This window comes from Cydia strobilella, chromosome 24, assembly GCF_947568885.1.
Source record: "Cydia strobilella chromosome 24, ilCydStro3.1, whole genome shotgun sequence".
Taxonomy (NCBI): domain Eukaryota; kingdom Metazoa; phylum Arthropoda; class Insecta; order Lepidoptera; family Tortricidae; genus Cydia; species Cydia strobilella.
Genome location: NC_086064.1, coordinates 7,831,766 through 7,849,455, shown reverse-complemented (window position 1 = coordinate 7,849,455; position 17,690 = coordinate 7,831,766). Strand labels below are relative to the sequence as shown.

The following is a 17,690-nucleotide window of genomic DNA, read 5'->3' as shown; positions in this document are numbered from 1 at the left end:
TACATGTGCGAATAGGTAATTCGTGTCGATGTTTTATCGCCACTCGTAGCGAATTTCATATTTTTCGCACTTGTATCCTTGTATTAACGGTGTCGGTGAACACGAAAAATAAAAAAATAAACAATACAAAACCGGTACTTTTAGCTCTATTTGTGCTGGTTTGGTATTAATAAAATTGGTCAAACCAATCATTCTACCATGTGAAATGTACTTTGTTGAGGTAAGTGGTCTCCGTAGCCCATGCACAACGCATTCTCAGCTCTTGTGGCCCTATAAAACGGGGAAAAATCCAATATAACATAAAACATTAAAGATCAGGGGCCCGTTTTGTTAGAAAGGGACTTCCACTTGTATTACAAGTTACAAGCTTTTGAGAAACGGGCCCAAGCTCTATAATCCGGAGATATACACAGCCGAGCGCCGGATTAGTGAGCTGTTGCATTTGATATGTAGAACGACTATACCAACAATCCGGCATAGGGGATGTCAGGTGCCGGATTACCGAACGCCTGCTGTATTTTTTTCCTCAACAAAAATGTACATCTTTGGTAGAATGATTCAACCAGGGCGACTGCTATAATGATTGGCCACTACATAGTAATTGGCCACTTTTAAGAATAAGGCTTCAATTGGCTTGTTTATTTCTGATTTGTTAGGAGTGGCCAATTATTATGCAGTGGCCAATAACTATACCAGTCACCCCATACAAACTTGTAGTTTGGTGCTTAAGTACTTCGACATTAAATTCTAAACCCCCACCCAAATATATTTACACTTATTATAAACCTTAATAATGAAAACTTAACCCTGTACAGCGGCAACGCCTTAAAATTATAACCCTTCAAGTGCCACGGCGAAATGAGACAAGCGAAAAAAAATTCTTTTTCAGTTACACGAACCGGCCGCCAAAGAGCCGCTTCCATGCAATCAAAGTTACGCTCGCATTGTAAACGACATATTAGATGGCATGAACATTTACGTAACATATTTATGTGGAGATGTAGTGCATAATGGTTTTCCATCGTATTTTCTCGGAAACGTTCGTATTTGTCATGCTACTTCAGTTAACCTCAGTACTTTTTGTACCGAGACTGACTGAAATAACCAGACACGTTCGTACGTTTCCGTGAAAATACAATGGAAAATAATTAGGTACTATATCTGTATCTAGTTATCCTTGCTTGCTAGAGATGCGGTTATCTGCAAGCTGTACAAAGGGAAAGGAGATGTCTCCGACTGCAGCTCATATAGAGGCATATCGCTTCTCTCCAGTGCTGGTAAAATTCTTGCACACATCATTAACAACCGCTTAAGTAACTAGCTGAAAAACACCTTTCGGAGAGCCAGTGTGGATTCCGTCCTAGCAGAGGAACCATTGACGCAATCACTGTCGTGAGGCAAATACAAGAAAAGAGCCTGGAGCACCAACGGCCTCTCTACATGTGCTTTGTGGATTTGGAAAAGGCTTTTGATAGGGTTCCACGCGAGGCTCTCTGGATTGTTCTCTGTAAATTTGGCTATCCGAAGAAGTTCGTCAACCTGATTCGCCAATTTCACATTGGTATATATATCCTTGCTAAAAATTGTTATACAAAGAAAATAGAGCGAGTTTTGTGAGTAAAACGTGGTAAAACTTATACACGCTCTAATTTCTTTGTATTACAGTTTCTGCCAACAAAATGCAGTACCAGACATAGATAGGGTAAATTGTCAATTACTGGCCACCCTAAACTAAAAATGATTTTTATTCACCTATAAACAGAATTCATTTTAGTATAAGGATAAGGTGTCAATAACTGGCAACCCAGTGCCAACTCTCCAATAACTAGCCACTTTATAAACTGAAATAGATGTCATATATTAAAGAAAAAGTGACGAAGCTCTCCAGTGGTAAAGGCCTGATTTAAAATAATTTGATTTGTTTCCCAAGTTGTGTAGCCACCTTATACTAAAATGAATTCTGTTTATAGGTGAAAAGAATTCATTTTTAGCCAGTTATTAAACAGTGGCCAGTATGACGAATTACCCTACCTACATGTTACTTGAATGTTCATGTCAAATTTAATGTTATTTCTGACTGATTGTATGCGGCGGCTAGCTTCGCATGACTTAAGTCTATTAAACTAGAAACAAGAATGTCTCTACTAGAATTATTTGTGACATTTTTGGTAGTATAAAAATTAAAAATCCTATTTTTATTTTATCCTCCTGACTCCCTATTTTTTTTTCAATTTAGAATTTTACAAACCTTTAATTCAAGTATTAAAAAAAACGATTAGAATTTGTCCTTCTGAAAGGACACCAGGACCGAGGAGGATATTGTAAAATGACGCATTTAACCGAGCGCGACAGAAGGATCGAAACAACCCACAATTAATTATTAATAATAAAGACAACCGTTCCATAAACTAACTTAAAAACTTAACTTTAAAAACTACATTATTTACAATCATAATTATTATTAATTTTCACAATTTCAAACTTTTTATTATTTCAAGTACACGCATGTTTTTGAAGAACACAAAATTCTAATCCTAAAAAAAATTGTCGTAATCACAATTAGAAAAAGAAAATAAAAAAAGAGATCAATAATATTTTAATTAAATAATGTCCAGTTATGGGTTTATTTCTCTTTTATAAAAAGGAAGTTTGTCGCTGGACATAAAGTGTTGCTATCTGTGGCATCTTAGTTCACCATCGGATTTTTTACGTGAAAGCGAATTTTGAAGAGTATCAGCTCTTCCAAAATGAAGTAAGGCTTTTTGTGGCATATAGCGTAGCGGTTTTTTATTTTATTTTTTACTAGCGACCCGCCCGGCTTCGCACGGGGAGTTCAACTAATTTACACAAAACCTTTACAAATTATACATATAAACCTTCCTCTTGAATCTGACTATTAAAAAAAACCGCATTAAAATCCGTTGCGTAGTTTTAAAGATCTAAGCATACATAGGGACAGACATTCAGACAGCGGAAAGCGACTTTGTCTTATACTTTTATACTATGTAGTGATTTAATAGTTATTGCTATACCAAAGATGTATTGATCGAGTATGATGCGTAAAATCTAAGACAATTTACCTCTCTATTACAATCAATTCTCTTTGCCTATACTAAGCATAACCCGATATGTTCTTGGCTAATTATTTTTCAATTGCAAATTGTATTGTTTATTAGCAAATATTTAAGGCAGTTGACGGTTTCTAATTATAATTACGACTTTCTTTAAAAAAAATGTAAAAAGTCGGTTTCCAATTTTTATTATTGAAAACGTTTAACAAATTCTGATCGTAAAAGACTTTTGTATTCATTTATTATTATTATTAATTATGCATAAGCTATTATTATTACAAAATATATAAAAAAGCAGATGGAAATGGTATTTAGATAAAAAATCATATCAGAAAAAAAAAACCCAGAATAGTTATTTCATCCTTCTCTAGATACATAAATTAAATTTATCCCTTTTTATATACATTGTAAATAACAATAATGCATAAAAATTAAATTATATACATTTAGTACTAGTTATGAAAAAATAAAGTACCTTAGACAAGATTCAATAAGTTTGATCCATATTTACTATTAATTTACAATTGACATTTTTAATGAAATCGAATTCCTTTTTTTCCAGCATACTCGCTCAAAACAACTGAGCTACCGAGATCCTAGACATTTCGTTAACAAGATTTTGCTTAAAAGTAAATTATAAGATACCTTCACCGATACCCGTCCATTTGGAGGTATATGACTCTCACTTATTGGTACAAACTAACAAAATATACTACTTAGGAGTCACATGAAACCGCCGCCAAAACGCCGCTTCCATACATTCGAAGTCATCTATTGATTACGTCACACGAATTTGACGATTTTTTGACCCCCCCCCCTCCCTGTCACATTTTGCAACCCTCCCCCTGGTGTGACGTCACATATTTGGCATGTTTGTCTTCAACGAAATTAGCAATTTAAATAAAATATCATTATTTTTATTAAAAAATATTTTTAATAAAAGTAATATTAGTAATTTTATGACATGAAATTGATTAGGAAAAAAATCACGAATAAGAACGATGTATCATAGTAAAACCCGATTATTTAACCTTTTGGACGGCAATGACGGATATATCGGCACCGCACGTCCAACGCCAAAGACGGATTAATCGGTCACAGACCACAGAGCAACATAGACCTACGTGCATGTGCATAAAGTTCAATTTCAGTTTTGACACTCCGGTGACGTGGCGTCCGAGTGACAGCATTTGTGTTTGACACGGCGTCGAAAAGGTTAACTGTACAGTGAATACAAAAAAATCCAAACAATGTTTGGAAACAAGTGAAGTCAAAGTGACGTCACAAAGTTTGTGACTCCCCCCTCCCCCTTGTCACATTTTCTTGACACCCTCCCACCCCCTAAACGTGTGATGTAATATATGGATGACCCCTTGTGCTCTCATTTTAAAATTACATACTTAAATTACATGAAGCATGGAATTAACATTTACACAAAAAAAACCGGCCAAGTGCGAGTCGGACTCGCCAACCGAGGGTTCCGTACTTTTTAGTATTTGTTGTTATAGCGGCAACAGAAATACATCATCTGTGAAAATTTCAACTGTCTAGCTATCACGGATCATGAGATACAGCCTGGTGACAGACAGACAGACGGACAGCGGAGTCTTAGTAATAGGGTCCCGTTTTTACCCTTCGGGTACGGAACCCTAAAAATATATACAAAGAAAATAAAGTGAAATTTTATATGTAAATTTTCTGCTCGCTCTAATTTTATTTTTGTATTACAATCTAGTTAAAAACTAGTATCAGACATATATATAGGTATATGTTAATTGACTGTTCATGTCAAATTTCATGTTATTTCAAAATGTAATTTTAAAATGAGAGCGTTGCTCCGATTGTATGGCGGCGGCTAAGTGACTTATAAAAGTAAAAAAGTGACATTGTCTTTGGGTAGATCAACTTTTTGTTGTTATTCTGTCCCGTTGTCCAAGAGACACTAGTGACACCATTTGTTACAAGAACCGTTTGTATCACGTTCTACTAATATGCTTAGTTAGTGCATAATCGTTTTCCATCGTATTTTCTCGGAAACGTTCGTATTTGTCATGCTACTTCAGTCAACCTCAGTACTTTTTGTACCGAAACTGACTGAAATAGCAAACCCGTTCGTACGTTTCCGTGAAAATACGATGGAAAATAGTTATGCACTACATCTGTAGATGTTTTTATGTTGTTTGGTAAATTTATAATCCATAAAATCAGGAAAGTCGTTTTTTCTTCTGGACAACTAATCGTCACCATGGCAACAAGCAACTAGTTACACTAAAAGTTGATTTACCCTTTTCTGTGCTGAATTTGCTTAGGATTATAACCACAAAAATGCATGTATGGTAATCACGTCCTAAAAATATACTTTAAAAAGTAACCCAGGAAACAAAAAAACCTTAATTCTATCTGTGTATAGCTTTAGAATTATAACCATATTAATACGGTTATAATTATGGTAATATCAATCAACAAAAAATAGTTTTAAAAAGTAACCCAGGAGACAAAAAAAACCTTAATTCTATCTGCGTTGTTTTAGCTTTAGAATTATAACCATATTAATACGGTTATAATTATGGTAATTGGTAAAAAAATAGTTTCAAAAAGTAACCCAGGAGACAAAACTAATCGTTATATTGCGTCATAACCGGCAGCAACGGCGCAGCTATACCGAACTCCTTTCCCTCCCTAAATCCTACTCTAAAATTATAATCTTGATTCCCATGTATAGTCCTCACATGTATCCTAAGATAACTAGGTCGCGTAAAGAACTTATAACAGATATGACATTGGTATTTTTTAAGACCAGAATGCGTTTCTAAGTGCCTTTTTAATTTCCCTTTGGTTATAAAACCTTTCCCGCATTGCTGACATATGTAAGGTTTCTCCTTAGTGTGTGTGAAACTGTGTAGTTTTAAATAATAGTGCAATTTAAAGCTTTTATTGCATACTTGGCATATGTGTTTTCTTTCCTCCTGTTTATTTTCGTCTTCTATGGCTATTCGGGATCCGTGACTTTTCAAATGTTCCTCTAGGTAGTAGAAGTGTTGAAACATTTCGCCGCATATGTTGCACACGCGGCTTCGCTCGTCGGCTGGGATCAGGTCGGCTAAGTTGGTTGGGGCGTCTCCCTGTAGTAAAAGTTGGGTTAAATAAAATAAAATGCATTTATTTCAGACGAATAAGTGTCCATAGTACCAAAAAATACTTAAATAACTATATTAGTACCAAAAATAGATATAACTCCGTAATAGATGGATACAGTCTAAGGAAAAAACGGGCCTGGAAAATCAAGAAAATTTGATTCTCGTTCAGAGGGCGCTACTAGCTTTGGCCTACTGTCGTATAGATGGCTCTGACGGTTTCGTTTGTTATTTACCAATTTTAAACGCATATCAGTGCAAGAACGTGGGTCAAAATCATAAAAATAATTAATGCAAATAAAAAAATCATTTATCCATATTTAAATACATTTTATCGTATTTTTATAAATCTTCATTTTTAGTTTTAAAGTGTGTCGACAGATTGCAGTGAATTTACTGGGGTTACAAAATTTACTATGACAGTACCGCTCTAGTATAAGTTACTCTATGGCATTAGCAATTTACAATTACAACTAATATTACAAGCAGAAGGAGTTGGAAATAGAGTTCCGGTTAATCCGGTCATAATATTATCTGAAAATCGTTGACTTTCCGTTCGTCGCGACATCTATTGTCGAATAGCAGTACTGATAATTCCGCTACTTGACGCTAGATTTCGGCTACGAAAATAATAGTCGTTTTGGTAACAAAACTAATGTATGGAGTGAGCACTATGCTTACTTATATGTCTATGATAAGCTCACCTGTTTGGGTATCTTGCGCGCGTTCTGCAGCACCATAGCCAGTATATCGTTTCGGTTCTCTTCTAAAATCCTGTAAACGATAAATTATATGATTAATAACAGTCATGTTACTTTTAATGCAAGTACAAAGTCAACCGGTGCGACGCCGAGCGAAGCGAGGAGCATTTCACGATTGATGTTTATTGTGTAACGGTGTCATTAAACCGTAGATTCAGGGTGATATTTTTAGGGTTCCGTACCCAAAGGGTAAAAAGGGACCCTATTACTAAGACTCCGCTGTCCGTCTGTCTGTCTGTCTGTCTGTCACCAGGCTGTATCTCATGAACCGTGATAGCTAGACAGTTGAAATTTTCACAGATGATGTATTTCTGTTGCCGCTATAACAACGAATACTAAAAACAGAATAATATAAATATTTAAATGGGGCTCCCATACAACAAACGTGATTTTTTGCTGTTTTTTTTCCGTAATGGTACGGAACCCTTCGTGCGCGAGTCCGACTCGCACTTGGCCGGTTTTTATTTAGCTATACTCTGCTATCCTTCTGATGAGTGGAAAGATGCATCTGAACATACATATACGCGTAGACTGGACACTCGTGTCGCATAACAAACTTGTTTGATGCGACGACGAGGGAAGCGAGGAGCGTTGTCACTTTTATGTAGTATACTTACAGCCCCTCGTTCATGTGTTGACAGATGCATCTGCATATGATATTTAGTATTAAACATGCATATGTTTGCACTGCGATACGAGTGCACAGCCTGGCGCGACACCGAGCGAAGCGAAGAGAGTTGTGACTATAATATTGTATACTTACTCGTAACGCAGTTCAAATAATCGTGACACCGAGTGAAGCGAGGAGTTATGTGTGTACTTACAGCCCCCCTTCTGATGCGTAGACAGATGCGAGTGCACATGATATTTCGTATTAAACATATGCGCACAGACTGAAGTTTGGTGCGACCACGAGTGAAGCGAGGATTGATGTGTGTACTTACAGCCCCTCTTTCTGATGTGTTGACAGATGCATCTGTACATGATATTTCGTGTTAAACATATGCGCACAGACTGGGCACTCGTATCGCAGCACAAATTTGATGCGACACCGAGCGAAGCGAGTAGAGTTGTGACTATTATATAGTGTACTTACAGACCCTCCTTATAATGTGTTGACAGATGCATCTGTACATGATATTTCGTGTTAAACATATGCACACAGACTGGGCACTCGTATCGCAATACAAATTTGATGCGACACCGAGCGAAGCGAGTAGAGTTGTGACTATTATATAGTGTACTTACAGACCCTCCTTATGATGTGTTGACAGATGCATCTGTACATGATATTTCGTGTTAAACATATGCACACAGACTGGGCATTCGTATCGCAGCACAAATTTGATGCGACACCGAGCGAAGCGAGTAGAGTTGTGACTATTATATAGTGTACTTACAGACCCTCCTTATGATGTGTTGACAGATGCATCTGTACATGATATTTCGTGTTAAACATATGCACACAGACTGGGCACTCGTATCGCAGCACAAATTTGATGCGACACCGAGCGAAGCGAGTAGAGTTGTGACTATTATATAGTGTACTTACAGACCCTCCTTATGATGTGTTGACAGATGCATCTGTACATGATATTTCGTGTTAAACATATGCACACAGACTGGGCACTCGTATCGCAGCACAAATTTGATGCGACACCGAGCGAAGCGAGTAGAGTTGTGACTATTATATAGTGTACTTACAGACCCTCCTTATGATGTGTTGACAGATGCATCTGTACATGATATTTCGTGTTAAACATATGCGCACAGACTGGGCACTCGTATCGCAACACAAATTTGATGCGACACCGAGCGAAGCGAGTAGAGTTGTGACTATTATATAGTGTACTTACAGACCCTCCTTATGATGTGTTGACAGATGCATCTGTACATGATATTTCGTGTTAAACATATGCGCACAGACTGGGCACTCGTATCGCAACACAAATTTGATGCGACACCGAGCGAAGCGAGTAGAGTTGTGACTATTATATAGTGTACTTACAGACCCTCCTTATGATGTGTTGACAGATGCATCTGTACATGATATTTCGTGTTAAACATATGCACACAGACTGGGCACTCGTATCGCAACACAAATTTGATGCGACACCGAGCGAAGCGAGTAGAGTTGTGACTATTATATAGTGTACTTACAGACCCTCCTTATGATGTGTTGACAGATGCATCTGTACATGATATTTCGTGTTAAACATATGCGCACAGACTGGGCACTCGTATCGCAACACAAATTTGATGCGACACCGAGCGAAGCGAGTAGAGTTGTGACTATTATATAGTGTACTTACAGACCCTCCTTATGATGTGTTGACAGATCATCTCGTGCTATTTCGTGTTAAAGACTGAAGTTTGGTGCGACCACGAGTGAAGCGAGGATTGATGTGTGTACTTACAGCCCCTCTTTCTGATGTGTTGACAGATGCATCTGCACATGATATTTCGTGTTAAACATATGCGCACAGACTGGACACTCGTATCGGAGCACAAATTTGTCCGCTCGGTGGCTGACGATGTGTCGCTGCAGTTTGCACGGCGCGTTGAATGTCTTCGAACAGATGTCGCAGATGAATTTCTTCTCGCTTTTGTGGTTTTTGCGGTGGTATACCTTAAAAAAAAATAGTTTTTTGTCAAAATAATCATTTTTGATACAAGCTGTTGTCGCTGTACTTTTCTTTCAACAGGGGTCATGAATTAATTACATCACACGTTTAGGGGGGGGGGGGGGTCAAGAAAATGTGACATGTTGTGACAAGGGGGAGTCAAAATCTTTGTGACGTCACATTAACCTATTTAAATTATTTTATTTGCTGTACAGATATATAACAAGTTTTTGGAACGATAATCGTTTTTTTTATCGTTTAATTTCTTTCCCAATCTGTTTTGGATTATAAAATTACTACTATTTCTTTTGTCAAAAATATTTCGATAAAATATTAATATTACTTAATTCGATTTGCCGATTCAAAAAATGTGACGTGGTTAGGGGGGCAGGGGTTTACCAAATGTGACCAAATGTGACAAGGAGGGGGGAGGGGTCTCAAAACCTCGAAATTCGTGTGACGTAATTAATGGATGAACCCTTTGCTGGGGCGTCAGTCTTCCGTGACCACAGCTAGTGTAACCTAGTTGAAACGTTGGAAAAAAGGTAAAATAATGAAATTTTATCGCGTTAGACCCGGTAATGATCCATGTTCTTTAACGGATATGCGTAAAAAAAAAAAACCGTCAACGCCCTCTATACGAGAGTAGGCCAAAAGTAGTGGCGCCATCTGATCGAGAATCAAATATTCGTAATTTTCGAGGCACGTTTTTTTCTTAGACTGTATCCATCTATTACGGAATTATCTATCTTTGCCCATACATATGTATATCGCTCAAGGGAATCATAATTTATACTATAGCAAAGAGGATATAATATTATAGAGCGGTACTGTCATAGTAAATTTTGTAACCACTGTAAATTCACTGCCATCTATCGACACACCTTAAAACTAAAAATGAAGATTTATAAAAATACGATAAAATGTATTTAAATATGGATAAATGATTTTTTTTATTTGCATTAATTCTTTTTATGATTTTGACCCATGTTCTTTCACTGATATGCGTTAAAATTGTTAAATAACAAACGAAACCGTCAACGCCATCTATACAACAGTAGGCCAAAGCTAGTAGCGCCCTCTGATCGAGAATCAAATTTTCTTCATTTTCGAGGCACGTTTTTTCCTTAGATTGTATCCATCTATTACGGAGTTATATCTTTCTTTGCGGAGACTATCCGTGACCGGTGTATAAGGCGACACCAGCGCCAAAACAATTGTAACGACCCCGACTACAAAAATTACATACTAGAGAAATATGGTATATAACAACTCAAAACAACACTGTTATGATGTAACAAATCATGATACTTTGCACTACCACACCGTTACTCAGTTCACGCTCGGTGCAGAGCCATCTAGCGGAGAATCAAACACGCCGTGAAATCTCAGACATAGTTCACATTCTCAATATCTTAAACGGAAATGTTAATTGCCCTGAATTGCTGGCTAAACTCTCTTTCAGTATTCCATCCAAATCCACAAGAAATTTTCGACCCCTTGCTGTTCCTAATGCTTCGCGTAACTACAGACAGAACAGTTTTTTGATACGTGCTAGTAAATGCCTAAATAAACTTACGAGGGAGCAGGTGTCTAAGCAGGACATTGATATTTTCAACAGCAACATCCAAACTGTGCGGCGTATCCTGACGGAGGAGTTCCTTAGGTGAGCATGCCTTATTGAAATTTCATTGTGCTGTATTTTTTCTTTTTCTTTGTGTATCTTCTTTAGTTAATTTCGAATTATAAGTTTACTATAGCTTTGGCGTGTAAATGTAGGAATCGTGCAATAGTGCTAACCACCAGTTTTTGTTAATATGTAGCTACTGGTGAGAACCTGTAATTGGCTTTTTGTATCATATTTATAAAACCTATAGACATGTTAACAGCTGTTGGATCTCCGAATAATAATAAATAAATAAATAATAATAAATAATAACAGTGTACTAACACACCGTTACTCAGTTCACGCTCGGTGCAGAGCCATCTAGCGGAGAATCTGGTCAACATTTTCAATAATCTGGATTCTGTTTCGCGACACATTTTTAGGGTTCCGTACTCAAAGGGTAAAAACGGGACCCCATTACTAAGACTCCGCTGTCCGTCTGTCACCAGGCTGTATCTCATGAACCGTGATAGCTAGACAGTTGAAATTTTTACAGATGGTGTATTTCTGTTGTCGCTATAACAACAAATACTAAAAACAGAATAAAATGAATATTTAAGGGGGGCTCCCATACAACAAACGTGATTTTTTTACCGTTTTTTGGGTAATGGTACGGAACCCTTCGTGCGCGAGTCCGACTCGCACTTGGCCGGTTTTTTTTTCGATGTATGGCGTGTCCGCCCTGTAACATAAGTTTCCACCAGCGCTAAAACGATTGTAACGCTAACGACGCTGGTTACAAAAATAGGTAAAAAATATACGAAAAAGTCAAGAGATATTATCATGATTTGTTACATCATAACAGTGTACTAACACACCGTTAGTCAGTTCACGCTAGGCACAGCGACATCTAGCGGCGAATTTGGTCAACGTTCTCAATAACTTCGATTTCTTTTCTTGACACATTTTTTACATGAATATAGGATCTACTGGATAATACATGGAGGGTGGGGGCTTGACCGAACGGGATGGTCACATGGAACTTTCAGCAGGAGTAGCAGAGAAAGCGCTATCATTGTTTGTCCTTGTCATAGTCCCACTTTTTTATCTCTGACTACTTATAAAAAGTTCTAAGTGCCACGACAAAATATAGTTTGTCAAAGGACTGTCTCATTTCAAACATAGACCGAGAGAATCATACTATCTTTGTCTTACACTAGTACTAGCACCAAGAAGAAAAGGATGAGTATAGTTTTTTTGTTTTTCACTGTGACTTTTTTGGCACGGGATCGACAGTCACTGATATCAAAGATAGATATAACTCCATAATAGATGGATACAGTCTAAGAAAAAAAGTGCCTTTGGCCTACTCTCGTATAGAGGGCGTTGACGGTTTCGTGTGTTATTTAACAATTTTAACGCATATCAGTGAAAGGACATGGGTCGAAATCATATAAAAATAATTAATGCAAATAAAAAAACATTTATCCTTATTTAAATACATTTTAACGTATTTTTATAAATCTTCATTTTTAGTTTTAAAGTGTGTCGACAGATGGCAGTGAATTTACTGGGGTTACAAAATTTACTATGACAGTACCGCTCTATCTTATTATATCTATGTCCTCTTTGGTATCGCTTTTCCCTATGTCTATCCACCAGCGCCACAACAAATGTAAAGACGCTGACTACAAAAATAAAAAATAATTACAAGATAAAGTATAATTCTAGAATATTAAGGAAAAATCATGATTTGGTACATCATAATAGTGTACTAACACACCGTTACTCAGTTTGCGCTAGGTATAGCGACATCTAGCGGGGAATTTAGTCAACGTTGTTGTTTGTATATTTTTTTTAGTTTATTTTTGTGTAATTAGACATTTAGACTGGATACATCTCAAACAAAGTATCTAATATTTCATTGATTCCATATTTGTAATTGTTTTATGTAATTTTTGGTTAATTTTATTGTTTGTAAAAATTGACATGTAAAAGTGCCCCTGTGGCCTATTTGCTGAAGAAATGTTTGATGTTGAACATTCTCCTTCATTCTGATTAGTTCTATATTTTTATTCGATATTTTTTCTTGACACATTTTGTATCCCAGATATATAAAGTTTATAAGCGATTGTGTCCAATTTCATCGACCGATCAGTCATAAGCACAAAATGATACATACGCAAGATTGGTAAAAATATGTCTTTTTCGGCCCCGTATGTGTCGCCTCATGTTCCTTCAACACGTTCTCATCCTCTATATCAACTAGACAGTAATAGCACTTCAAAGTAGCGCACTCCCCTTCGTGACTCTTCTTATGTACTTGCAGCATTTCTAGATGTAGGAACAGTTTTTTACTTACCATAGTTTCTCTCCGCTTGTACCCCTTTCCGCACAACGTACACAGGAACGGTTTCGGCCCCGTATGCGTCGCCTCATGTTCCTTCAACACGTTTTCGTCCTCTATATCAACTAGACAGTAATAGCACTTCAAAGTAGCGCACTCCCCTTCGTGGCTCTTCTTATGTACTTGCAGCATTTCGAGGTGTAGGAACCGTTTTTGGCAGAACTCGCACGCGTGCGGACGCTTCTGATAGTCGCGTTTCTTCTTTTCGTCTTTCTTCTTTTTTGTTTTCGTCTTGGCTTTTTTTCTGGAATATAGGAATAGAGGTGTCATTGTAGGTTTATAAATTTACCAAAGAGGATATAATAAGATAGAGCGGTAGTGTCATAGTAGATTCTGTAACCACAGTACATTAACTGCCATCTATCGACACACTTTAAAACTAAAAATGATGATTTATAAAAATACGATAAAATGTATTTAAATATGGATAATTTTTTTTTATTTGCATTAATTATTTTTATGATTTTGACCCATGTTCTTTCACTGATATGCGTTAAAATTGTTAAATAACAAACGAAACCGTCAACGCCATCTATACGACAGTAGGCCAAAGCTAGTAGCGCCCTTTGATCGAGAATTAAATTTTCTTGATTTTCGAGGCACTTTTTTCCTTAGACTGTATCCATCTATTACGGAGTTATATCTATCTTTGAATTTACCAATAAGCTTTCATTCCATTTTTAGGGTTCCATATCCATAGGGTAAAACGGGACCCTATTAGGGGTCATCCATTAATTACATCACAAGTTTAGGGGGACCCCCCCCCCCCCCAGAAAATGTGACATGTTGTGACAAGGGGGAGGGGGGCGTCACAAACTTATTTAAATAATTCTATTTTCTGTACAGTTAAAAACAAGTTTTTGGAACGATAATCGTTTTTTAATCGTTTAATTTTCTTTCTTAATCTGTTTTGGGTTATTTATTTTATTTAATATTTCTTTTTTGGTCAGAAATTTTTTGATAAAATATAATTCTTAATTAGATTTGCCGGTTTCATTGAAAAAAATGTGACGTCACACCAGGTTTGCCAAATGTGACCAAGTGTGACAAGGAGGGGGCCAAAAACTGTTACTAAGACTCCGTTGTCTATCTGTCCGTCTGTCACCAGGCTGTATCTCATGAACCGTGATAGTTAGACAGTTGAAATTTTCACAGATAATATATTTTGTTGTCGCTATAAGAACAAATTCTAAAAACAGAATAAAATGAACATTTAAGTGGGGCTCCCATACAACAAAAAACGTGATTTTTATTGCCGTACTTTGCGTAATGGTACGGAACCCTTCGTGCGCGAGTCCGACTCGCACTTGGCCGGTTTTTAAGTACAGTGGAGCCTCGGTAATCCGTAAGGCCTAGACGCGGACGCACTACCTCTGATAGTCACTTCATAGTGCCTTCAAAGTGCGATAGTATACAAAGTAGAAAAATATTCTCTACAGATTTTTAGGGTTCCGTACCCAAAGGGTAAAAACGGGACCCTATTACTAAGACTCCGACTCTGTCTGTCTGTCCGTCACCAGGCTGTATCTCATCAACAGTGATAGCTAGACAGTTGAAATTTTCACAGATGATGTATTTCTACAACAAATACTAAAAAGTACGTAACCCTCGGTGGGCGAGTCCGAATCGCACTTGTCCGGTTTTTTAAATGTTAGTAATTTATTTCGTTTCATGAAAATAATATGTAGATACATTTATTCCATCTTGTTTTAATTCGCTAATTTAGATAAGTGTTTTTATAGTATAAAATAATCCGGAAACCTCTCTAATCCGTACGGCTGGTTTTTTGTCCGTCCGGATTAGCGAAGTCCAACATTTTTTTGTGACATGACTCGCCGGTTATAGCCTATACAGGGTGGCTAAAAAATAAGTGCATTCCCGTTGCCAGGGAGGTTTTGGGATTATACTGAGCAACTTATACTATTAGATTATTTAAAATCGGGTCACTCACGTATTATTAAGTCGAATAGCTCGACATGTTTCGGTCCAATTTACGAGGACCGTCTTCACGGAGACAAATAATCTAATATGTTTGAGTCTCACGGGAGTTTTATAGTTAACACTTTTACTATGACACCAACTCCGAAATCGCGAAAAAAAAATTGGCTGTTTCATACATTTTGGCTGGTCCATTTTCTATGGGAGGGTAAATTTTTTTTTCGCGATTTCGTGGTTGGTCCCATAGTAAAAGTTGCTCAGTATAATCCCAAAACTTCCCTGGCAACGGGCATGCACTTATTTTTTAGCCAGCCTGTATATTAACCCATGTTTCTATTACAATAATTAAAGCCACCTACTTCGTGTCCATATCTCCATCTTCCTCTTTCGTCGCTTCGTCTCCCTCTAGCTTCACGTCCACTTCAATTTTCACACCGTCTTCTGTAAATTTCATAATTTCTCTTTAGTTAAATTTTCTACGAAAGTGCACGACCGCGCGAAATTTTCATAAAAACCAAAGAGGATATATAGGATAGAGGAGTACTGTCATAGTAAATTTTGTAGCCACAGTAAATTCACTGCCATCTATCGACACACGATTAAAACTAAAAATGAAGATGGTTAAAAATACCATAAAATGTATTTATTAATGGATAAATTATTGCATTTATTATTTTTATATTATTCTGACCCATGTTCTTTCACTGATATGCGTTAAAATTGTTAAATAACAAACGAAACCGTCAACGCCATCTAAACGAGGTGGCGCCATCTGTTTGAGAAACAAATTTTCTTGATTTCCGAGGCGCGTTTTTTCCTTAGACTGTATCCATCTTATACGGAGTTACATACATAGTCTTTGTAAAAACGTAATCCTGTTTTTCCTCTCTGGATATTAACATTTGGACGCAAAATGTATGTAACTCACAGCTAGAGTTAGACCAAGATAAGTCTGCAACGATTTTGATAGCACACGCAGTGCAAGTGTTATTTATACGTCATAATTTCATAGAAGTTTGACGTTTAAAATAACACTTGCACTGCAGACTTATCATGGTCTAACTCTATGCCCCTTCGTTTGATATTATTAGAATTTTTAATTTTTATAAAAGTTATTTTTATAGGGAAATTGGTTTTCGCTCCTAATTCTTATAATAATCAAAAAAATTAAGTAGTCAAACGTAGGGGCATAGCTATGGTTAATATACATCAAATTGTGTAAAAATAGTTTCCACAATGTTAATATCCAGAGAGGAAAATAGGGACTACGTTTGTATGGAGAACCGGCCTTCCCCTTTCCTTTAAACCTCCCATTTGTATCAGGATACTGGCTGAATATTTAGTCATTTTTGGATTGCGAAGATAAATAAATAAAATAAATCAATAAACTAATATCTTCCACGGATCAACCTAGCCCCAAACTAAGCAAAGCTTGTACTATGCTATGGGTGCTAGGCGACGATATACATACTTATATAGATAAATATATACTTAAATACATAGAATACACCCATGATTCAGGAACCCATTAGTTCCATTATCATCTACTTGCCAACGTTTAAATGCTGTCTTCAACAATTCGAGTTAGGTATTTAAGTTTTGCATGCTTTAAATTGTATTAATGTTAAATTAAGTTTAAATTGTATTATTAATGTTAGTTTCTGAGCAACATAACTGTTATCATTCATTAGTGGAAACTGTGTGGCTTGTGAATGTGTTATCTGATTTTCTATGTGTGTTGTTTTTGGCTGTTTGTTTCCCAAAGGTTTAAATAAATAAATAAATAAACAAATATCTGTGCTCATCACACAAATAAATGCACTTACCGGGATTCGAACCTGGGCTGGGCGATCTGGCCAGATATTGCGCTTAATTAACAGGATATTTACTTATTTATTTATTTATACTTTATAAACATTATCTACCAGTCAACCATAGGGCCAAACAGAGACACTTACAAGAACACTCACTTACTTACTTACTCAGAAAGAGAGAAAAAAAAACATTGAATTAAAATATGAAGCTAATAGCTTTTGCCCGGTAGTGGGACACTTTATAGGCTGAAAACTCACTATTATAAGACAGAGTGCGTCAACACATGCCTATGCAACTTACTCGACATTATAAATCCATATATGGCTTTTTGTGT

General features: G+C 36.7%; 2 protein-coding genes across 2 annotated transcripts in view; one reads left to right on the top strand and one right to left on the bottom strand.

Annotated features, from left to right (window-relative positions):
* Positions 1-17,690, top strand: part of LOC134751991 (uncharacterized) — a 254,773-nt gene that overhangs the window by 174,668 nt on the left and 62,415 nt on the right. The gene's annotated exons all lie outside the window — the stretch shown is intronic.
* Positions 4,420-17,690, bottom strand: part of LOC134752330 (zinc finger protein 432-like) — a 30,182-nt gene continuing 16,911 nt past the window's right edge. Inside the window, exons 8-12 of the mRNA XM_063688002.1 lie at positions 15,901-15,982; positions 13,559-13,847; positions 9,384-9,595; positions 6,910-6,979; positions 4,420-6,193 (exon numbers count right to left, since the gene is read on the bottom strand). Of these exons, the coding sequence (XP_063544072.1) occupies positions 5,687-6,193; positions 6,910-6,979; positions 9,384-9,595; positions 13,559-13,847; positions 15,901-15,982 (1,160 nt within the window). The 3' untranslated portion in view covers positions 4,420-5,686. The remainder of the gene's footprint in view (positions 6,194-6,909; positions 6,980-9,383; positions 9,596-13,558; positions 13,848-15,900; positions 15,983-17,690) is intronic.